Raw genomic sequence first — 24,829 nt, forward strand, 5'->3', positions numbered from 1 at the left:
AGAGTGCTATAAAAATGTGAATTGTTGCTTTTATGTCTATCTTTTGTGTGAGTGATAACCTTGGGTAAAAGATTTTCTTCACTCTGACCTTATTTCCTAATTCTAAAGTTGAAAATTTTTCATCAGTCTACCTTAATGATGTAGTCACAGCAGAAAGGATTATGAACCATTTTATAAGTAGAAAGTTCTGTGGGGATATCAAGTAATACTAATCTCCAATTTTAGTCATTCTGAAAAGTAAGGAAGGTTGACTTAGGCTTTATAAATGGTTGAGCAATGTTAATTATTAACTTCACAGCAAAGTTAACATCTCTGCAATTTATTATTTAGCACAGATCAAGTATGATAAATGTATGATTTTGTGTAAACCAACGAGTACATTTCTTCTTTTTCTTCTTCCTACCACTTACTTACTGTTCTCGGATGATTGCTGTTTTGCCCATAGACAGAGACTCCATAAAGGTAAGACTTTGTTTCATAGAAGGAATAAATTTCTTTAACAATACTCTGAATGCTTTTTGTTGTAGTTGAAATCAATCATTATAGGAAGAGCCATATTAAATCAATTTGAGGAAAAATCTCATTTTAGTAATTTTGATAGTTTCATTAATTTTTAAAATTTTAATGCAAGAATGAATCTTAAGTTTGGAGAATATTTTGAAAGTTGATAATACTTTTAAAAATTGAATCATTGGAGTAATTTTAGGGATTGATAGTTGAGATTTGTGAGTTTTTGTTCATTTCTCTTTCAGGACAAATTTATCAAATAGAAGGAGGTATACTGCATCAGGACAGCTGTATTGTGTCCCTTATGGTGTTAACTTGTAATGTAAAAGTTGGTTAGCAGAATTCTTAATTCAGAAAGCATCTATAAATGAATAAAAATAATTTGAAGTAATTAGTATGTATGGAAATGAATATTATTTTCATAATGTGGGAATTAGTTTGATTTCAATTTTTTTTTCTCTTTGTTATAGATGTTTTCTATACAAAAATTTTATGACTGCTTCTCAGAGAGTTAATATGGGCAGAGTTTAAGGCATTTAATTTAAGGATCTTTGTAGACAAAGCATAGAAGAAAAAAAGATATATGTTGGACTTTTCTTATGTGGGGGAATGTTTCCCTGTGATACTTTAAAAAAGTATTTTGAAAATTGTTTAAATCTGAAACTTACACACACACACACACACACACACACACACACACACACACGCACATACACACACGTACCCAGCACAGGATATCAGTAAAATGTGAAAGCTCTTTAGGTCTTGTTGAAAGTCAACACTAACCAACACCAAGAGGAAAGAATTTTTTTGAATTTTCAGCATGATGCAAGTACTATGACTTGATTTGTTCAGACCTTTTCTTTGCCTCCTATCCCTCCATCTTGCAAAACAATTTAAGGTTTCAGAGCCCTCTTCATGAAAAATGCCATCTTCTACTCAGACCACCCATATTATGTACACCAATTTGAACACCAATTTAATTTTTGCTCTTTCTCTTGAAAAGAAATTCAGTTTTTTCCTAAGTCCTCAACAATATATAAAAAAGTCAATTCTAAACCATTTCAATTCTGTAAAAACTTTTGTAATTTTAATTTACATTTGTATACCTATCTCAATGTGATTGTTTATCATTAGACATGTAACATTAACCTAACAAATTCTTCAAGTATTGATTTTTATGGATTTTACAAACCAATATTCTAAACTATTTTTGATCAAAATATATGAAACATAACATATCCATGTTATCAAATAATGAATATTTGCCTCTACAGAACCAGAATAAATCAGAAAAAGACCCTGAAAAAAATTCCCATCCTATTATTCTGAAGTTATGATGAAAACCTACCCTGCTTTCATATGATAAATATATACCTTTAGGCAAATGAGTGAACTAAACACCAGATTCTTATCCTACTCTACTCCCAGAAGGCCATAGAAATGGCTTTACTCCAGTACACATATTATATGTCAATTACATTTTATATTTCCTCACAGAGGAGTAGTGGCTATTTTGAAATCATCTATAATCATTTGGGGGTGAGTCTAGGAGTATCTCTATAGCTCGAGGCAAGGAAAAAAAAAGAAAGGTGTGAAGATTTTGTACTTATTTATTATAGAAAGATAGTTATGAATAGATTTTTTTTTATCTTATTATCAAATCCTCAGTTGGATTGTGTCAGCATTTAGGGCTAGCTGCCAGCTTTGCAAGGTGAAATAGTTTGCTAATTTCCTTAAATGTTTTCAGTGATGCCCAGGGTAGCAGTTAGTCACTTGTTCTATCGATCTGTCCTCCCTTAAGTGGCTCCTGGTTAAGAGGGGCTTTTTATGATTGTCTGCAGTATGACTTGAGATGGTTTTTATCAGCCAGAATGTGCCAGTTGCCAGCAGCTGGAGTCTGTGTGCTTGTATGAAATAATTTATTCATGCAGGATAATGCTCCTTAACATTTAACAGGTAATGAACGTGACATAAATTTCCTTCTTGCTTTTAATTTTTCCCTTTCCTCTTCTAATGTGCAAACAGGCAGCTCTGGTACTCTAAATAATAAGTAATTTTTGGCCATCTGTCAAAAGGAAATTTCAATACAAATTTAAATTAATGGTGCCTGAAATTTTTTATAGCTCCTCTAAAAGCCTCTAATGTGCAGAAAATTCTGAATCTGCTGGTAGTAATTAGTGTAGCATGTAATGAGGATGTGGGCAATGTTATACAGCCCCCATGTAACATTTTGATATGGTAGCAAAATTTTGATTTATATAAGGTTATGGATGGGTTTAATTGTGAGAGACACTTTAAAGTGTTTTCTTGACGACACAGATTATTAAACAGGGCAGATTTCAGAATAGCTCATAAAATGTAAATGTAGACATACTGTAAAATTCAGGTAATTAAAGTGCTTTTTCCTATTGGTATAAGGTAAAGAAAAAAAAGAAAAGAAATTTACTTGCATCCTAGTTATGTTGTTTTTCCTCTTTCTTTCTTCATAGAAATTGGGTAGTTACTAAACCAGATATAATTAGTCATGTGTATTGCTCAGTTGCTTTTTATCAGTGTCCCTTTTACATAGCTTTTCTAGCTCATTTCTTACTTTTAACTCCTCTGATCACTTTAAAGCCCCCTTAACTCAAAGAACGTGTTTTAACTTAAGTGTGAAAAGAATCAGGAGAGAGCATAATCAACAAGAACCCAATTCCAGAATGCTATACTGTGGGGGCATGAGAATAATTATACATGGCTATAAGAAACAAGAACAATGTGTGATCAAGATGGTGAGGGTTTGAGGTGGAGAGAGTTAGAACAAGAGTTCATGGCATCAGTCTTTGTCACTGTGTCAGGGGCCCCCTTAGAACCTCTTGCTCTGAGACAGAAGCTGTCCATCAATCTAGGCCCTGCCCCCCATTTCTTAGCCTTAAAGGAGCTACTTTATAGTTGCCATTTTGTGGTAAACTGTATCAGAAAATCTTTGTTCCTACTCTTTGAATGTATGAAATCTCATTGATCCTCAGCAGGCTGTAAGGATTGGACACATCCAGGAAGTGATGAGGGAAGTCTTTGCTCTCTCTCCCTTCTATCCAGTTTTTGGAACTGTATTTGCCAAGGCATTAGAGAAATGACTGAGAAAGACCAAGAGTCCCCCAATTTTTAGAAGGCAATAATCAGGAAATTCTCACCAGTATCATGCATTCCCTTGGTGGAAAAAAAGGCTGCTGATCTTGAAAGTCAGTGAGGGTCACTTGTTTTTTGTTATTTTGGTAACAGTTTTGGAATATGAGACAAAACTTTTTCTCATAGCTGACACAGCTAAGAAACAAAAACAAAGATAAAAAGGCACAAAAATCAACAGTGTCTTATCAAAGACAGTAACACAAACTAGTGTCAGGGACACAGACTGTTATTGTCAGGGGCACATTGCCCCTCAGCATGGATTGTGTACTGCATAAAAATTAAAATGCTCAGACCTTTACTCCTTTTGGATAGTGTGGTTTCTCAAATGATTCTGAACTTATAGAAGGTGGAGAAATTTCCAGGAATTTTCCTTCTAGGCAATTACTGAGTAATATCAGAAAAAAATATTTCTTTGGGGAAGCATATATCCCTCATAATAACTTGAGAACTTTCAAGAGACAACCTTACCTGAAAAGTGGAAGTTTTTCAGTCATGTCCAACTCTCCATGACCCCATTTGGGATTTTCTTGGCAAATCTGCTGGAATGGTTTGCCTTTTCCTCCTCAGCAACATTTTACAGATGAACAAACTAAGGCAAATAGTGCTAAGTGACTTACCAGGGTTACATAGTTAGTAGGAGTCTGAGAACTGATTTGGACTCAGGAAGATGAATCTTGCTGGCTTCAGTCCTTGTACTCTGCCCACTGCACCTCCTACTTGCCCTACATGGATATAGCTGAATGTATAAAAGACCAGATCATAAATTATATATGTAGAAGTCTGTGTAATTTCATCAAAGATAAATGAGGGATAACTGTAGAAATTAAACTATCGCAGTGTCACAGAAATTCTGAAATAAGATTTTAGGGTTGCAAAGTTATTAAGAGATCATGTTGGGTCACTGTCCTCATTTCCTAAAGAAACTGAGATCAGACAGGTATGCAAAGGTGATTTGGAAATATATGATATGTGATGAGTTTGGTAACTAAGCAGTATTAATATCATTTATATAAAAAAACCCCATAATACTCTTTTAATTGATGTGCTTTCTTTTTTTTTTAAAGTGGGGAGATCTCTATAAATGTGTAAACATTAATATTTAGAGTAGTAAAATTGGGATTCTTTCATAATGATTAAATTTAGTTAGACCATTAAAAACTGTTTACTGTTCACTCAAAGTAAAGCTTGAGTCAAGTTTTGAATACTGATTCTAAAGTTGGGTCTGAAAAATTTTTGCATTTACTGTTTATAAACAAGTAAAGTCAAAAAAAAAAAAAAAAAAAGAGGGAGAGAGTTTTCTTTCTTCCTTTTCCTTAAAAGGATTTAGCTCTCTTAAAGTTCCAGATTTAACTTTATTAAAAAGTATAGATTTATCCTAAAGGATAGGACTAAAGCTCTGTTTAGGTACATGTGCTTGATTGTGTGGCTACTTCAAGGGATATTAGAGTTTTAATTTGAATGAACAAGACAGATAGTCATTTCCCCCTGATCCTTTGCTAAATTTTCTTTGTTTCTTTTGCTGTTGTGATTTTTTTTGGCGGGGGGGATGGTGGAGTTCTAGGAATTTTCTTCCTAGAAGATCATTGAAAAATAAGAGAAAAATAATGGTTTGGGGAAGCATCTATCCATAATTTCAAGTTAGCCTATTGTGCAGATTCTGTTCTTGGATTTTTAAAATAAGGTTCTAGGAATATTTAGTTATTACATTTAGGGTTGTGGCAGTAGAATGAGGGATGACTAATTAAATTTGGATTATTGTAGATTGAGAAAAGAATGGCATAAAAGTGGAACCTGCATGGTATTAGAGAGGAAAGCAGTGGTTTTGAGAAGAGTGGAAACAAAGGATTAGGACAAGAGAATCAGTTAGATGAGTGTGTACGAGACATAGAGATTCTTCAAACAAATATACCCAAATTGTAATAGCTGTAAATTGTGGGTCACAACCCGTATGGGATCCCATATGGGGACCTTGAATGTGGAGGGGTTTCAAAAATTTGACAATAGTAAATAATTAGAAAAATTCTGCCAAGATTTAATTCTTTATGTAATATGTTGTATTTAACATATACTTTAACATATTTAACATGTATGGGATTAACTGCCATTTAGGGGAAGAGGGGAAGGAGGGGAAAAATTGGAACAGATGGTTTTGGAAGGGTCAATGTTGAAAAATTACCCATGCATATAAAAAGCTATAATAAAAAATAAAATTAAAAATAATTCTTTATGTAAAAATAAATAAGCACATCCATCTCATTAGTATGCAAATTCACTTTTGTCTTTAATAAATTACAAAATGTATATGTATATCAAAGAATTGGTTTGAAATAAATTTCTTAATGATTTATTATCTGTAAATGTTTGATTTCTATTTTATATACCTATATGCCTGAGGTCATATAAAAATTTCTCAGGCAAAAAGGGATCACAAAGTGGAAAAAATTTAAAATGACAGAGTTGTTTTGGGGAAATTAACTCCATCTACTGAGATCCATTTGCAATTTTGGAGTCTTGAGAGTTAGCTGAAGGTATTGAGAGGGATGTATAACTGCTGGGCAGGAATTGACCTTAGTTCTTCCTGATTTCAAGGCCTGCCTTTCATTATACAGTTAGTTATTAATTACTGCTTTTAAGCCCATTATTCCATAATGGGGGTAAAAGGGCTTGTTCTATTAGATGTTGTTTTTTATGGTGGTGATATTTTATTGACCCATACTTAGCTCTTAAGGTATTTATAAATAATTACTTAAAATGAATTACTTTAGATGTCTCCCTCTTCCCCTCTCTCCCCCATCCCATTTAAAGTCAGCATATCCTTTCTTTTTTTTTTCTTTTTTTTTTTTTTTTCTTTCTGTTTTTAAAAAGCTTGGCACTAATTTCTACTTTTCAAGCTATTAGGCATACTTCTCAGTGCTTTAAACATTCTCCAAAATAAATAACAATGACTTTGGCCTAGTTTTTAATTATTTTTGGTTTGGATAAATAGGCTTTGTATACACATACACATACATGCATATATATATATATATAAAATCTATGTATATACTATTATACATATATAGGCTCCTTATATAAATATACAAAATCATAGGTTCCTTTTTTCTTTGCCTTCTTGCCTCTCCCCTTCCCTTTTTCTTTCCATATGTTTATATAATATAATCAATTTATTAAAATATTTTCTTTTATTATTTTTATTTAATATACATTTTTATAATATTTCATTATTCTTTTCTTTTTACCCTTTTATCTTTCATATCAGGAATTGTATTATTTAACTCCCATGTTGGCCAAGTAATTTCAGATACCTTTTCACACTTAATTGGTTTTAGTTTATGTCTTTCATTGTTTTCCTGTAGGCAGCAGATACATTTTCCAAACTTCTCTTCCTCTTATATTAAGTATTCTCATTAAACATTTTCATGTCACTTAATCTAAATTCTTGAAATTGATTGCATTTATATTTCTGGATTTCTTCTTTCCTTACTTAAAATCTGATATTTCAGCATTACATAGTCATTTTCACTGAAGTCATTTTTGTTGTCTTGCAGTTTAAAATCTTTCATCATCCTTTTCTCTATACAAGGATTAAATGAGGAATAACAGAATTCTAATTGGAGGCAGGACAGCAATCTCCTTTGTTGATAGTGTTACCAATAGGATTAAAGCAGTGTCTTTGGGTACCATGGAAAGGAAGTGGGCAAGAAAGAAGGAATTATTGGATGGAGGGTGAAGTGGAAGATAAAATGTTGTGTTGATGACATAGGGAAGAACTCTATGTATGACATACTTTTAATACATAATTTTTCATCTTGATGATATTGTTATGTAAACAAAATGTGTTAAATATTACATGTCATGTGCTTTTATCATACATTGGAAAGTAATAATTATGCCATCAGTAGTTGCCTTGGGATCCCAAAGTTAGAATCGAATGGGAATTATAAAGGTATTAAATTCTTTCTCTAATAATTTCTTCTATGTTACATGAGGAGAAAGAATACAATACTTCACAATGACAAGCTTTAGGAACTTATTTGGTAGAGCATACATATTTCTGTTTAGATTTAGAGGCATTGGATAGGATGTTAGATTTATTTGCTTTGTTTGCCTTCTTGAATACTTGTTTGCCAGCAGCATGAGCATGATCAAACCAGTTAACCTCCATTAGTTTTGAATTGTGAAGATAAAATTGAAAAATATATGTAAAGTGTTTTGAAAACCTTAAATGTATTATATAAATTCCAGTTATATAAAGGACCTGAGTTCAAATTTCAGTTCTGATAGTTAACTGCCCTTTTGATCTTTGGCAAGTTCCTTTTTCTTTAAGGGGAGAGGGTTTGCTTAACTCTTTTCTGAATTTCTTCCCATCTATATCTATGATCCTAAAGTTACTTTAATTTTTGTATATATTTATAATTTTATATATTTTTATTACCATTATTGTTATTGTAGCTACTCATTGTTAACATCCATTTTTGCTGTTCAGTTCTGTCTTTTATGTTTTTATTAAGCTACTGAATGATTGTATGTCTTGTGTAGATTTGGGTGAGCTATAACATAAGAGCTCCAAATCTCTATTCACTTAAATCATTTAGGCTTAACCTATGGAGGACAGATTCATTGATTATTTTTAGAACTCATGGCTTGTAATTAGACCATATTAAAGTAAACATTATAGCATATGAAAGACTTTGTATAAGCTGATTATTTTACACATATATACAAACAGATCCTGTATCTCTGATGTGGAAACTCACTTATTTGTAAACTCAAGAATCTGAGAGAATTCCTTGGAGGGAGTTCACTAGTTTTCCTATGGTCTCAGAGGCAGGACTCTATAATGTAATACTACTTCTTAGAAATAGTCATAAATTAAATAAAATTAAAATACATTTTTATTGAGTTTTCCTAAAGGACCAGCATTTTCCTTGACATATTCCCCATCCAGAATCTGGTTGACTTCAGCTTCCTTAATTCAGATTATGCCCTGCAACCATAGGTATCCTTCCCTCAGATTCTGTCCAGGGCCTTCTACTCTCCTCTCTCTGTATATACTATTTTACTTGGTGGTTTTATCAGCTCTATGAACTTAAAGACCATCTCTAGGTTTGTGATTCTCAAATTTACGTCTCCTGTCTGGTTTCTTTTCTGATCTCTGATCTTGCATTATTACCAGCTGCCTTCAGTCTCAAACTGGATCATCTGGGAGACATCTAAAACTCAGTATGTCCCAAACAGAATCATTCTGTTTACCCCTACATCTTTCCTCCACCCAACATCCCTCCCAGCCACCTTGTCTTTTTACAGTAGAGGGCAACCCTCTTGCTGGTCTTTCAGATTCATGACCTAGGGGTCTCTCTGGCTCTCACCCCTCTGTGTCCAGCCTCTTGCCACGGTCTATTGCTTTCTCTCTTGCAGTATCCTTCTGTTTGCCCACTCATCTACCCTGTCCCTGCTGCCACTGGTGCAGAGCCCTCGTCGCCTGGTGCCCAGACTAGGACAGTCAGTAACCTGCTGGTGGGTCTGCTTGTCCAAAGTCTCTTCTCACTGGAGTCCATTCTTCATTCAGCCATGAAAATGAACATGTCATATGCAGCACCAGCACCACCCTTACTTAAGAAATTCTGGCATCTCCCTATCCCTCGTCCTCCTCCCTTCCCTCCCCAGAACAAATACAAAGTGCTTTGTTATTGAGTCCTTCATAATCAGCACCTTCCTACCATTCTGGTCTTTTTATACTTAACTCCCTGACAAATACTCTTTGATCCAGTGACATCCACCTTCCTGGATGTTCCATAAACAAGACTTTCTATTCCTCAGCTCTAGGCATTTTCTCTGGTTGCCCTCCTCCTCTCTGCCTACTGACCTCCCTGGCTTCCTTTAAACCCCAAATCTTCCCATCTCCCCCACAGCCTTTAAAAGTTTTTTAATAGAAGTCTTGTATAATCTCTTTTTAATTTTTGTGGCTTCCCTTTATTTTTTATTTATTGTGTATGTGGCTCGCTTTTTATATACCTATAGGCGGCATCTTCCCCCTTTCATCCTCCCCTCCCCCACTCCCTTTCACAATTGGACTGTATCCTCCTTGAGGATGACTTTCCCCTCATTATTATTATTATTATTATTATTTTTATTTTTGCAGTGCTTTGGACAGGGCCTTGTACATAGCAAGAGCTTAATAAATATTTATTGATTGTGTGATCGAACTTCCTGGCCACAGGACATAAAAGGTCCCCTGCTTTGTGTATTTGGAACCTCTTAGATTTGGTGAGTGCTTGAGACCAAGAGCCATGGTATCCTGATGATGTATTTAGCACATGTAAAAACAAGTTGGGGCTCCAAGGCCAAAGAAGCTAAGTACCATTATATTCTGGTTATGTATCTTTTTGTTTTCTAAATTTTTTGATAATATTCTATTTTTTTAAATACATGTAAAGACAGTTTACAGTATTCATTTTTGTAAGATTTTTGTTACAGATTTTTCTCCCTCCTTCCCTTACTTTCCCCCTCCCCAAGACAACAAGCAATATGAAAAAGGTTAAATATGTACAATTCTTTTAAACAAATTACCATATGTGTCATGTTGAAAAATCAGAACAAAAGGGAAAAAATCATGAAAAAGAAAGAAAAAACAAACAAAGGTGAAAATGCTATGCTTTGATCCACATTCATTCTTCCATAATTCTCTTTCTGGATGTGGATGGCATTTTTCCATCCCAAATTGATTAGAATTGCTTTGAGTCTCTGCATTGTTGAAAAGAGCCAAGTCCTCTATAGTTGATCATCACATGATCTTGTTATTACTATATACAATGTTCTCTTGTTTCTACTTGTTTCATTCAGCATCAGTTTATATAGGTCTCTCCAGTCTTTTCTGAAATCAACCTGCTCATCATTTCTTATAGAACAATAATATTAACTAATTTGCTATTAACTAATATCCAACTCTACTTTTTCTGGTGACTACTTTTGTAATTAGTTCCTTCCCTGCTGCTTAGCTGACAATCAAAGAAGTTTGTACTAGATGACCTTTTATAGACATAAAAATTTCAATGAATTCTATAAATCTTTATAATTTGGGCCTTGTTAAATCTGGAGACTAGCTTTCTAGTACCTCAAAGATTTGCAATATCTTAGCCTGGAAATTCAAGGGCTGAAAGTGTCTGTTGGCAAGAGAGTGAGAGAGAAAGGGAGAAGGAGAAAAGGAGAGGAAGAGTGCTAAATACCTCTAGATGATTGATATCTGTTAGGTTTTTACTAAGTGCTAATGAGATGAGATGATAGGTTCTTACTAAGTGCTAAGTCATTACTTAACAATTCTCTAGTTCCAGCCTTTAGGGGAGTTTTACCCCTGTGAACTCCTGGGGAGGAGCTTGCCGCAAGTTCATTGGTTGAAGTATTTTTTCCCAGAAGCCCCTGAGTTATTCCATGCCCATTCTCTGGGAGGATAAAAGAAGACACCATTGAGCAAGGGAAAGGGGCCTCTACATGAGGTCAGAGTTGGTGGCAGTTGAGACAGCATATCTCCTCCCAGAGAGCAATCGGCAGTTTCTGGAGACAACAGAACATTACAGATATCTGCTCTAGAAACATGGGCTTTTAACAACTATGGCAGAGATCTTAGACACCATGGCCTAACTTCTGTTTTGTAGAGGGGCAAACTGAAGTCCAGTGAATTGACTTATTTAAGGTCTTACACCTTCTGATTGACAAAAAAAAAAAATGGAGACAAAAGAGGTTATAGAACCAAGGGCAAAGAAATAGAGTGGAAGATGGCAGAGACATTGTTGCCAAACAGTGCAATAAAGGCAAGAGATTTGAAGACCATGTTGTAAGAGATTAGAGAAGATGGAACATTAGAGGCTGGAATAGAGGAGAAACAGTGATAAAGAGAGATGCTTTGTAGAATGTAGTAGATGCTTTGAGAATGGAGAAATGAAATGCATTAATAACCCCCTAAATCACCTGCCCCTTGATTCTGTAAAACTTGAATAGAAGTAAACTCTACTGTGTGCATTTTTAAAATTTTCAGTTTTTTCTTTTTCCAAATACATGTATAGACAGTTTTCAACATTCACTTTTGTAAGACTTTGAGTTCCAAATTTTTCTCTTCCCTTCTCACCAAAGACAACATATAATTTGATATAGATTAAATGTTTGTAATTTTAAATATATTTCCATATTTGTCATGTTGTACAAGAAATATCAAGATCAAAGAGGGAAAAAACTATAAGAAGGGGAAAAACAACAACAACAACAACAAAAAGATGAAAATGCTATACTTTGATCCATATTCATATTTGTAATTCTCTCTGGATGTGAATGGCACTCTTTCCACCAGAAGTCAAGAATTGCCTTGAATCACTGCATTGTTGAAAAGAGCCAAATCCATCATAGTTGATCATTGCATGGTCTTGCTGTTATTGTGTTCAATGTTCTCTTGGTTCTGCTCACTTCACTCAGCATCAGTTCATCTAAGTCTTTTCAAGCCTTTCTAAAATCAGCCTGCTCATCATTTCTTATAGAATAATAATATTCCATAATTTTCATGTACCACAATGTATTAAGCCATTCTCCAATTGGTGGGCATTCTCTGTCTTTGATTTCCTGGGTTTAGTGAAAAGATTGCTGTCCTGAGAATAAACTGAAATGGACTTCTTCTGACTGAGCTGTAGTCTTTATAACTTGGGACAATTCAGTTAATCTCTCCAGGAATGAATTTAGGGTGGTGCAAGTAATATAATGGGGAAGGGAAAGGAATAATGTTTATAAATGCTATCTCATTTAATCCTTATCCCAATCTTGTGAGATATGTAAAAGTTATTATTCCCTTTTTATATAAGCTGAGGAAGATAAAGGTTGTTACTTGCCAAAGATCACATATCTAGATTTAAGCTCAGATTTCACTGACTCTAATAATTACTTTTTACCATTCTGAGACCTGAACCACACTTATACCTTTTCTCTTTCTTGTTAAAAAAAAAAGAAAGAAAGAAAGAGAGTAGACAAAAGAGATGTATATGTCAAACCAGAGTGTATTCCCCTAAATGGTACAGGAAAATCTGGCTAACGGGGAAGGACGTCATAATATGTGCATAGTACCAAATGAGACACCCCACACATTGTGTCACTGCCACTGCCACTGCCACCTTTGTTTCAGTAACTTAATACTGGAAGACATGATAGAATATTAAATCATATAGCAAAGGCTTTCAGAGTATCTGATACTGAAATCTGGGTCAGTCAAAACATTTCCAGGATAGTGCTAGTTATTTTATTTTATTTTAAAGTTTGTTTTTTATTAATTTTTATAATTATAACATTTTCTTTGACAGTACATATGCATAGGTAAATTTTTTTTTTTTTTTTTACAACATTATCCCTTGTACTCCCTTCTGTTCGGAGTTTTTCCCCTCCTTCCCTCTACCCCCTCCCCTAGATGGCAGGCATTCCCATACATATTAAATATCTTATAGTATATCCTAGGTACAATATATATGTGCAGAACCGAATTTTGTTGTTGTTGTTGTTGTTGCAAAGGAAGGATTGTATTCGGAAGGTAAAAATAATCTGGGAAGAAAAACAAAACAAAAAAAATGCTCACAGTTTACACTCATTTCCAGTGTTCCTTTTCTGGATGTAGCTGATTCTGTCCATCATTGATCAATTGGAATTGGATTAGCTCTTCTCTATGTTGAAGATATCCACTTCCATCAGAATACATCCTCGTACAGTATCATTGTTGAAGTGTATAATGATCTCCTAGTTGTGCTTGTTTCACTCAACATCAGTTGATGTAAGTCTCTCCAAGCCTCTCTGTATTCATCCTGTTGGTCATTTCTTACAGAACAATAATATTCCATAACATTCATATACCATAATTTACCCAACCATTCTCCAATTGATGGACGTCCATTCATTTTCTAGTTTCTAGCCACTATGAAAAGGGCTGCCACAAACATTTTGGCACATACAGGTCCCTTTCCCTTCTTTAGTATTTCCTTGGGATATAAGCCCAGTAGTATAGTGCTAGTTATTTTAGATCCTAAGTAGCCATGATTATTGATGTTGTTCCCTTTGAGAATCTGCCAGAAATGAATTTTTTTTCTTTTTAAATAATCTCAAAACCAAGTGTTAACTCAGTATCTGATACACAAGAGTTCTAAGATATATTGCAATTTTGTGGTAGTTGGGACTTTGGGAAATTAGGATCTTCTACTAAAAAGACTAAAACTAAGACCACACTATTGCCAATTCATGAGGTAATTCATGATGTAGAGTCAAGAAGACCTGTGCTCATATTGGAGTCTCAGACACGGGCTGTGATTATGGGTAAGTTACTTCATCTTTGCCTCAATTTCTTCATCTGTAAACACATATATAGAGATAGATAGATAAAACATCCCCTACTTCCCAGGGTTATGAGGGGGAAAATGAGCTATTTATCAAATGTTTTACACTCATTAAACTGTTATATGAATGCTTATATATAATGATAATGGTATAATAACTTATAGGACCAGCATGAGGTTTTTTGGTTTGTTGTTTTCAGGCATGCCTTACAGCCCCTTTTGGGGGTTTTCTTGGCAAAGATATTAGAGAGATATGCACTTCTTTTCTCCAGCTCATTTTACAGATGAGGAAATTGAGGCAAATAAGTAACTTGTCCAGAGTCACACAGCTAATGAGTGTCTGAGGTTGCAGGCTCAGTCCACTCGGCCACCTCGGGTCTGCCTGACTGCCATGAGGCAATGTGACAATTGAATGACTTTTCTAACTCCTTTCTTCCCATGGCTGTGATTCACAGAGCCTTTTTTTTCTAAGGGGCATCTAGAAGTAGGCAAGCAGCAGCCATGAGGTGATCTGGGAAGCAAGGAATGGGGATGTTGTGCAAACAATTGGTGTTTGGCCTGGGCAGCAGCTGCAGTTGCCTGGTCCAGAATGGATTATCCTCTCCTGAAGCCACAACAGGAAGGCCAGCTGCCAGAGATAGAGTATTGAGCTATAATGGCTATAGGGATGTAGCAGGGTTAGACTGGTTTACAATTGGCTGTCCTGGGGAGGATTTTGTGACCCATCTTTTTCTCTTTACCTTGTTTATCACACACGTACTCCTTATGGGGGTGGACAGCCTGTGGCCCACACTTGGGAGACTTGTGATTGTCTTACTATCACAAATATCCGTGGGTCCCTGAAGCCCAAGTTCTCCAAGGTTCTCTGTATGGACTTTTGGACGTTAAAGTTCTATGAGGGCAGGAATCATGCCTTGTGGATTTAGACAGGTCTTGAAGAACAGGCAGTCATTAATGGTTAAGTAAAAACAGTAACAAAAGGCAGTTGGAAATAGTTAACTTGTATGAAATTTTGCTTATATCTGTTTATAACCCAGTGCGTTATTCTGTGTGTGTTTGTGTACACACATTTTTTACTACTAAAGAAGGAATTATAAAGCAATAAAAACTAGTTTGAAAAGTACATATCTCAAATGAAGACGCTTTAATGAGTAAATAAATTAGTATTGTATGCCTGGCTGTCAGATGTAATTAAATAATGTAAAGAAGTCTATAGGCAGTAATAGATGCAGAGTAGGTACGCTTATCCTATATAAACCTTTCTTATGGTGACCTCACAGGTTCAAATTTATATGTAAAAAATCATTCACACACATATTCTTTAAAATTAATTTATTAAAATTTAAAAAATTATTGTGGGTGTTTATATGTATGTATGTATATATGTATAATATAAATGTATTAAAATTTTTCACCTTGAAGGGAGCATTAGACCTAAAAAAAAAAAAAGTTACAGGATTCAAGAGAGATACTGACAATACTAAGCAGAGTTGGATATTAAAATAATATATGTAGTACTCCACCACCACTATAACAAATTTGTTTTACTTAAAATCCAAATACAGCAAATTATATGTATTGCGTACATTAAAAAAAAAAAAAAAAAAAAAAAAGTTTGGTACTTCTGGTTCCTTACAATAAGAATACATTAGAATCTTCTTTTAAAAAAATTATGTAAAAGTAATCACTTGAGAAACAGAGGGATGCCAGAGAAACAGGCCAGGCTCAGCCTTGCCATTAATCTGTGGGATCTTTGGAAAGCATAACAAGTTGTGTGAATTAAAACAAGTGATAAGCACTCTATCTAATTTTTTTCATTTCTTAAATGAAGGGATTGGATTTGATGACTTTTATAGGATTCCTTGTAATTCTTAAGAATTCAATGTTAGTTGCTTGAGTTTATTATATAAATATTTTATCATTATTATTATTATTATTATTTTGTTCTGAGGCTGGGGTTAAGTGACTTGCCCAGGGTCACACAGCTAGGAAGTGTTAAGTGTCAGACCATATTTGAACTGGGTCCTCCTGAATTCAAGGCTGGTGCTCTATCCACTGAGCCACCTAGCTGTCCCCTAAATATTTGATCTAATCCACGTAGTACTGGAAAGGACATTTAAGGTGGGTTGCAGTAGGAGGGGTGTATATTTTAAGTTAAAAACTTTTCTAGTTAGGATATTGTAAAGATTTATATTTTCAGCAATTAAGCTGTCCAGTCATTGACTTAATAAATACAGGTGGCTGGATGAATTTAATTTTGGGGGCAATACTTCCACATCTGAATTACATTTCTTATGCATTTAATTATTATCTCTGCCTCCTTTCAGAGTGGTGACATACTTAAAACAATGCATATAACACTATATTTTGCTTTAAAGAGATTTGTTTACATTCCATGACTTGATATTTTGGGGAGCCTTATCAAAGTATAATTAGGAACTTTTTTTCTGTGGGTTTATGATACAGTAATTTGTTTAGTATTAATTGATATCTGCCTCTGGGCATGTAAACTGTGTGGGATGTAACAGGTGCCCTAATTCTAGAAAATGTGTTGTAATTGTTTGTTTATGGAACAGATGAATAAATATCTTTGGGGCATAGCTGGTCCTCAGGTGGTAAACGTGAATGGATTAATGATGTGATTGGGGGAGACATTCTTGCTTGTTGGAGTCTCGTCCAGTGGCTGGCTGCTGAAGCAGAACAAATATTAATTAGCAGGGCCTTGCTTGTTGGTCTGCCTGGCTAAGCTGACTTGGGCAAGATTCCCTGCTCTTTAAGATAATCTGTTGAATTGTTGGATAAATGTTCAATTCAGGTGATGGAGCTTTCTAATTTTTTAGTTTGATGCATTTAATTTTTGTGAAAACATGAAATTTACATGTCAGTGTCTTTATGTTCTCAACATTCCTCCCCTATTCTATGAGATGGTCATTTTAAGTGCACAAAACATTTATATAAATATGATTATCAAGATCTGCATTTTAAAAAGCTTTAACCTCTCATAATTCAGAAAGTTTCCTTCCCTATTTTTTTTTTTTTTTGTCTAAGAATTGTTTACAAATTTTACAAATTCTGTTTTCTCAGCCAAAGTCTTCCATAACACAGTTTAATCCCATCCCTCAGAGCACAACTTTCCTAGAGTATAGTTCATCATTCTGTCCTGCTTTCCTGGCAAATTTCTGCCAGACTTAGTACTGTCCAACTCCTATTTGGCTACATGGAGTTTTTGAGTAACTCAAAAAAAAATTTATTTTTTTTTTCAGATGCCTTCCCTCAACGGGCAGCCACTTACATAGGTTGTAATTTCTAACCTGAGCAGTCATATCTAATTATTACCGTAGCAACGAGCTGTGATGTTAGTTGTACAGAGTTATGACTTAACACTACAGAATAGAGGAAGTTCAGTAAGGGTTACGGACAGCTTGCCCAAACAAAGTTCAAAGGGGAAAGAGGCTAGATTGGAATGATGGTCCACTTACATGAGGTTGAGGTCATTTCTATGAGCTATAGGAGAACATTTTGTAAAAGCATGCGAATGCAGTTTTTTTTTTTTTTTTAAACACATTGCTTCTTATGCTAATGACTTTATACAGTGCATTCATTCATTGAATCAAGAAAGAATTAAAAACCTGTTGTTGAGTTACATAACAGTACCTTTGCTTTTAGTCTAACTATTGAACAAAACATGTTATTGCTATAGCTTTGGCAAAGCATTTTCACAAATTAAACCAATTCTTATCTTGCACAGAACATATTGTAATTTTTATGTTTTATGCTGATCTACCCATATGTCACGTTAGAATTTTCTGCTGACCTGTGACAATTATAATTTGAGGTGAAGTAATGTACCATTGTAATGTGGTACAATGGATGGAATGCTAATCCTGGCGTTAGGAAGACCTGATTTCAAATTCTGCTTCAGACATTTATTAACTGGGTGATCCTAGATAGGCTTCACGTTTGTTCACTCATTTCCTTCTTTTGTGAAATAAAGGTAATAATAGCAATTAATTCTTAAGGTTGTTGTGATGATCAAATGAAATAATATTTGTAAAGTGTTGAGCATTATAGTATAGCATTATATATATACAATGTTGAGCATTATAGTAAGTACTATCTAAATGTTATTATAATTAATAATAGCAATAATGGTAATAGACCTTTATTTTTGGCTCACTAAAAATGGAAAAAAAAGAATAATATTCAAATAAATGCAAACCAGTTGTAGATCATTTTAAGTTTTACATTACTCTAAATTGTTATTATTATTTTAAATAACATTTTCTAGCCAAATTTTAGTCATTGAGTGCTTTATGGTTGGGTAACACTTCCTTTTATATCTGCCAACTAAATGAAAGTTAAAATGCCTAAAATATTCTACAAAGTAAACTTTCTAAGACTGGGTTTCAGGTAAATAGAGCTCTCTTTTCCCCCCTTCTTACTGGTTCATTTTTTAAATCAGATTCTCCTCTTAATGTGTAACGAGGAAGACTGATAAAAGCCTTTGCAAATTGGTGATTGTTCAAATTTTAGAGGAAAACAAGATATTACAAGTCTTTAGATTGCTACATAATGAGAAACCCCCAATCATGGGGAAGGGAAGCACAGTAATAATCCACTAATTTTTCCTTGTGATCATCTTAATTATTCTAAAAGATTTTGAGAATGCCATTTCTATAACACTTTTTAAAACTTCTGTGTTTTCTTGAACGACATTTGGCCTTTTGAACAACAAAATAAAATGGGAAATGCTAATGTTTTGAACTAGCTAAAGGAGGAAAATAAAAATGTCACCATGGCGACAAAGCTTCTTTCTAGATGGTTTCCTAAGATATGCCTGAACTAGAAGCAGATGTCTGATTTGAGAATCTTGCCTCCTTCAATGTAAACAAATAACTTCTGGGCAGGTGTTGGAAATAATATGGAAATCCTATTAAGGGGCCCTGGGTTCCTGTCAGTCAGGAAGCCCCTACCACAAAAGAGCTGGTTTTCTGAATAAAAGAGACAGAGTAAATTCTCATTAGGCTTTTGCTTTTCCCAGGAAATGATTGTGTCTGTGTGTTCTTTCTCCTGTGAATCTGAATGTAAGCTGTTTCTTCTATTGGTCTATTCACTGGCTCTCTCTTTTTCATTTGTTTCTCTCTGTACCTTTTCTGCTACCCCCCCAACCCCTTTAGATTAACACTTGATCTGTGCTACTGCCCTAAGATTTGTGACATTTGTGATTTTAACCTTCCAACCCACCACCCTGGGGGAAAAAGAAGGGTGAAAATTGATGTTTATCAGCACAGGCTCCATTTGAAAAAGAACAAGGCCAAATTAAATAGAGAACTGAAGAGTAAGCTGGGGGTCTGTAGAGTGACAGCCATAGACCTTATCTGGAAGGTTTGGATCAGTTAATTGGCATGTGCAATCTTAGCACAAAGCATTTTATGAAATATTTTAAAAAATTATATAAATAAACAAAACTCGAATTTGGAATGTTCCTCTAGTCCCTATATTTGTTTCAGTTCATTAGCTTGCTTACTGCTAGTACATGATGAATGTTGTGTTAATGTAGTGATTTTTAAATGGTTGTGTGCTCGCTCTCTGTCTCTCTCTCTCTCTCTCTCTCTCTCTCTCTCTCTCTCTCTCTCTCTCTCTCTCTCTCTCTCTCTCTCTCTCTCTCTCTCTCTCTCTCTCTCCTCTTTTTCTTCCTTTCCCCTGCCCTTAGACGTACATTTGAGTGCCTTAATATAGGCCTACTCCAAATGTACCCCAAGGATTTCCTCCTTAATGTTCTTAGATTGAAAGTTGAGACAATTCTTTTAGAAAAGGGGGTGCAAAAGATGTGCATAGCAGTGCTCTTCATTATACTCAAAGGGTTAAATGTGGATAAACACAAAACAAGGCTTCGGGAAAGCCTTGCTATTATCATGCAGCATTTCTCGGACTATAGTCCCTGAGCCGCACTTCATAAAGCCAATAAAGCGCGCGCTGGTGGTCTCCCGTTGCCCTAGCAACGGACCATAGGGCACAGTGTATGTGAAATGCATGAACATCTGTGAATTAATCTTTTTTAGTTTGTTCTTTTCTTGGCACTGATTGGGCCACTCTGGCTTGTGCCTGTGACATTGCGTGAGGAGGGTTGATGTGGAGAGCTCCCCTGGGCCCTGCCCTAAGTGGATGGTGGAATGGAGAGTGAAGTGAGATTTATCCAGGCACTGCTTTCAGTGGTTGAGGGATTTAGCCTGACAGCACTCTCGTTGGGACGTTATTAGCTTACTTTCTGATGCGTGGGGAAATGAATAAAAATTTTTTCTAGTAATTCTGGCCATTGTTGAGTTTTTTTTTTTGTTTTTTTTTTTTTTTTTGGGGGGGGGAAGAGGGCTTGTCCTGAAAAGAAAAATAATAATTTAGAGAGAAAATTGAAATAATCACTTGTGTTTATACCACAATTTTCTGGATTTTAGTGATATATGCTATTTTGGCCCTTCACCTCAACTTGAATTAGATCCCTAACAGAAGCTTCTTAATTGTTCCTGAAAAAGTATAGAGTGTCTTTAGTTTATTTTGGGAGAGTTAAAAAGTAGACTGCTGACTTTTTTTTTTTAAGGTATAGCAAAAACTGATAAATATTCTAACATATTAGATTGACATAATTACCATCATATGGATGCGAGGGTTGTATGTATGTGTGTGTGTTCCTTCCCTATTTCTTCAAACCACTGCCTCCATCTTCATGCTGTACCACTGACTCTTATATTAGTTCCTTATGTCAATACCAGATGGTCACTTGTAAACTGCTCTGCTTACCGTTGTCATTTTTGTCTTCTTATCTCTTTTTTCTCCTCTACTCTCTTTATTTTCTCCTTTTGCCCCCTTTCATCTTTTATCTTCAAAGAACTATAGGGGAACACTGTGTACGTTATATATATAATCTGTTGATGCTGAGGGTAGTCAATGAGTTACTTGACGGCATTTAAGACACAGTTTACTCTGTAAGACACCATTTGAGTTATTTGTAAATAATACTTAGATGTGTGAGGGAAGTAAAACTTAAAATTTTCTATGTAGAAGGGCTATTTAAGACAGATGCACAAGGTTCTCAATTTCTGCAGAAACACTAATGGTATATAGTAAAAGTGACTTTTACTTGTATAAATACAGGGAAAATAAAATTTTAAAAGAAGCTAAAACATAATTGTTGTCTATTGGTGTTAAATAAATTTAAATGGTAAATGCTGAAAAACGCTTTTTGAAAAATAACTTTTTTAATTTTCAAAATATATGGAAAAAGAGTTTTCAACAACATGGGTGAACTCTTGTAAAACCTTGTGTTCCATGTTTTTCTTTCTCCTTTTCCCAACCCCCTTTCCTAGATAAGTAATCTTATATATATATATATATATATATATATATATATATATATATATATATATATATAAAATATGCATAATTCTTCTATACATATTTCCTGCTGAAGAGTTCAAAATTGCTGGATCCTTGTTACTGAGGAATCTCAAGTTTATATACACTGTAGATTGTTGAAATTTGGGCTGTAGTTCTTTAAATAATTTTTCTACATCAAGATTCAAAAAATTGAGATGTTGTTTTTCAAATAAAATAATAAAAGTATGTGCATGAGTCTTTGCAGTTTCGTGAGAAATTTTCCTGTAGTTCAAGAGATTTGTGAAAAATTCACATGTGAGTTTATGAAAACATTTTGAAGCACCTATGAGGAAAGGACTGAGAGGTCCAAAGGTAGTTCTCCTAGGAAGTGGCCTTCATGGACTTGCAAATATATGCAAACACATGGTCATCAAATACAACATGCAATTTCAGAATTGGTAATAGTAGCCACATCCTGTACATTCTGAGTTGAGGGTGGATTCTGATCACTTTCATGGCCATCTTTTCTAAGGATTCAACCAAAAAGAAATTGTTGTGGAGAGATTTAAAATGAGCAGATTTTAAAATGTCTCTCTTTTATGTCATTTCTTTTGCTTTCAAATTAGTTTCCTATTCTCTTGCTGCAGGTAATACCACTTTAACTCAGCTATTTTTATTCTGTTAAGGAAATCTCTCTTTATTGATATTTTCCAACAACAACAAAAAAGGCAAAGTTTGTAACATGCAAAATCATCCAACTTTTAAATTAAGAAATAAGAACAAGGTAGCAGTAAGCTTTAGAAAGAAGTAGAATTTTTTTTTTAACATGAGTTCATCTTACTAGATTAAAGGGAGGAAAAAGGTCTTTTTAAAAATAAGATTTCTTTGTACGAGAATCTGAATCTTTTTAAGGGAGACATATTACCTAGTATTAAAATAAGGAAGAGGAGGAGTATTGGAGGTAGAAAGGTCAGGCTTCTTCAAGAGAATTAAGGTCCTCTGTCTTTGATTTATTTGTGTTTGATAAAATGGATAGAATACCAGACATGAAATTATGAAGATGTTCAAATAAGGCCTCAGATATTTGTCTAACTATGTGATCCTTGAAAAGTCAGTGAACTTCTGTACATCAATTTCCTCATGTGTAAAATGGGGATAATATTAGTACCTACTTCACAAGGTTTTTGTGAGGATCAATTTTTTTTTTCTTTCCCTGAAGCAATTGGGGTTAAGTGACTTGGCCAGGGTCACACAGCCAGGAAGTGTTAAGTGTCTGAGATAAAATTTGAATTCAGGTCCTCCTGACTTCCAGGCTGGTGCTCTATCCACTCTGTGCCACCTAGCTGCCCCAAATGAAATATTTTTTAAATGGTTACCACAGTGCCTCATAGTACTAGCCATTATATAAATGTTTATTTCCTCCTTGATCTGATCCCTATTCATAGCAGTTATTTTGCAGTCTAGAAAATTGAACTATGAAAGAAGAAAGCACATGGAAATACACAGTAGTTAAATATGCCTTCCATTTTCCATATAAAGACAAATTTTGTATACCGTGTTACATTTACTGGGCCTAAGTGGATAAATAAAAAAGCATTTGTGAAGTGTTTTGTTGTGTGCTAGGTACTTCACTAATACAAGCAAGATTCAAGGTTTGTGGTTTTTGTTTGTTTTTACTTTTTAAATCTCTAATGTTCTTTATAATTTTGAAAAAAATTAAAATGATGGGACCTTTTATAATGTTAGTGAATCAACAAGTATTTATTTAAACATCTAGGTGTCAGGCACTATGCTAGGTACAAGGTTATATAAAGACCCTGCCTTCAGAAAGCCACTAATCTGGGTGTGAATTCCAAAACTATAAACATGCATAAGGGAAAGGGACTTAAGTTTGTTTTTTTTGTTTTTTGTTTTTTTTTTATGCACGAGGTTTGACACTGTGATAAGTGTCATGTCAAAGGAAATGGCTTCTGTGAAATTACATTTGTGTCTTTTGAATTACTATATAGCTTTTGAGGCCAGACATTCCAAAGGAAGCCAAGGAAAGGTAGAGTGTTAGGGTTTTGCATCTTAAAGTATTCTTGGAATTCTTTTATGAAGAAAAAATGAGAGTAAAATCTGAGGGCATCTGAAGAGTTCAACATTTTTTGGAACAAAAAAATTGAAAATGCAAGAAGCATATGTATCTGAATTGGTAAGAGTTTCTTAATAAGGCTTTCACTAATACCATATAACCAAATATTTCAAGTTTTAAAAATCTCAGCTGCTGAAAATGTTGAAAAATATTGTATGAATATGTAAAAAGTTGTCAAGTAAAGTACCCTTGAAATATTTAAAAGAACATATTAATCATTTACCAAAAAGATGCCCTTTCTGGCTACCTAGGCCAGCCCTGAAGTGTTATGCCTGCATTCAAAATGTCAGCAACTTTGATGTATCAAGGATTAGCCCAGTATCCCAAGCTTTCTAGACTAGAGATTATCATTGGGAACTACTTGGTTCAGAATTTCTGCTTTAATCTGCCTTTGTTCTTTCTTGCTCTTCTGCAGTTGGACAGCTGGAAGTGCCTCAGAAATATTTGAAGAGCCCTCATTTAGTAGTTTATGTGGAAAGCCGTTGAATAATTCACATAACAAATGATTAGACAAGCACTTGTCCATCTGACTGAATTATTCTGCATGTTTACTGAAGCAGTAAAGCAGGAGACCAGCATTTCCTTCTCTAGAGGGTTTACAGTGGCAGTATTGACCCACCTAGTTATTGGGTTTCAGCCTTTTGTTGACATTGTTGTAAATGAAAGCAGCCTGGACAGGCGCTGAGCAGCTGGGTTGGATAATTGTGAAGGATTCGTGCTTGTTGCTGTTACCCCCAGTGTTTGTAGTGCGTTGTTTGCTTTGACTTTTGTTGAACTGTTGACAAAAGCATTAGATACAAATGGGAACAAATAAAGTGGTGAGATGCCAGGAGGGCTTGGCAGTAGTGGTGGTTTCTGTCTTAAAAGGGGGATGTCTGCACTTATCTAGATTGGAGAGATGGAAGATGCATTTAATGTGTGCATGTGTATTAACCTATCTTCTTTAAGCTATCAAGATTTTTTTTTTAATGATAATACTCACACCCATTATTGACATATTTTATCAATTGTACATGAAGGAAACAGCAGGCCCCATTTCTTTGGCGTTATCTTGCCTCTCTCCACAAATACCTAGGATAACTTCATATAGAGGCGCTATACTTGTAGAACATTTGCTGCTGACCATTAATGCTGCCTCCATACTCTACAAAATCAGTTCTGCTCTGAAAAAAATGACAGCTTTGTGATGGAGATGGAGTTGAGGTAAGGAGGATTAAGGAGCACAGTATATGCTGAAATAGTATAGCTGGCAAAATTGAAGTCATTTACTGGAACGCTTTTAATTTGGTTTAAA

General features: G+C 34.6%; 1 protein-coding gene across 8 annotated transcripts in view; it reads left to right on the top strand.

Moving 5' to 3' along the window:
- LOC141550004 (transducin-like enhancer protein 4) overlaps window positions 1-24,829 on the top strand; it is a 159,566-nt gene that overhangs the window by 74,614 nt on the left and 60,123 nt on the right. For 6 of the 8 annotated variants that reach the window (XM_074280113.1, XM_074280117.1, XM_074280114.1 and 3 more), the window contains one exon: window positions 446-462. The exons of the other annotated variants lie outside the window; for them this stretch is intronic. In XM_074280113.1, coding sequence (XP_074136214.1) covers window positions 446-462 — 17 coding nt within the window. The remainder of the gene's footprint in view (window positions 1-445; window positions 463-24,829) is intronic. 8 annotated transcript variants of the gene reach the window in all.

This window comes from Sminthopsis crassicaudata, chromosome 1 (genome assembly GCF_048593235.1).
Source record: "Sminthopsis crassicaudata isolate SCR6 chromosome 1, ASM4859323v1, whole genome shotgun sequence".
NCBI classification, from domain to species: domain Eukaryota; kingdom Metazoa; phylum Chordata; class Mammalia; order Dasyuromorphia; family Dasyuridae; genus Sminthopsis; species Sminthopsis crassicaudata.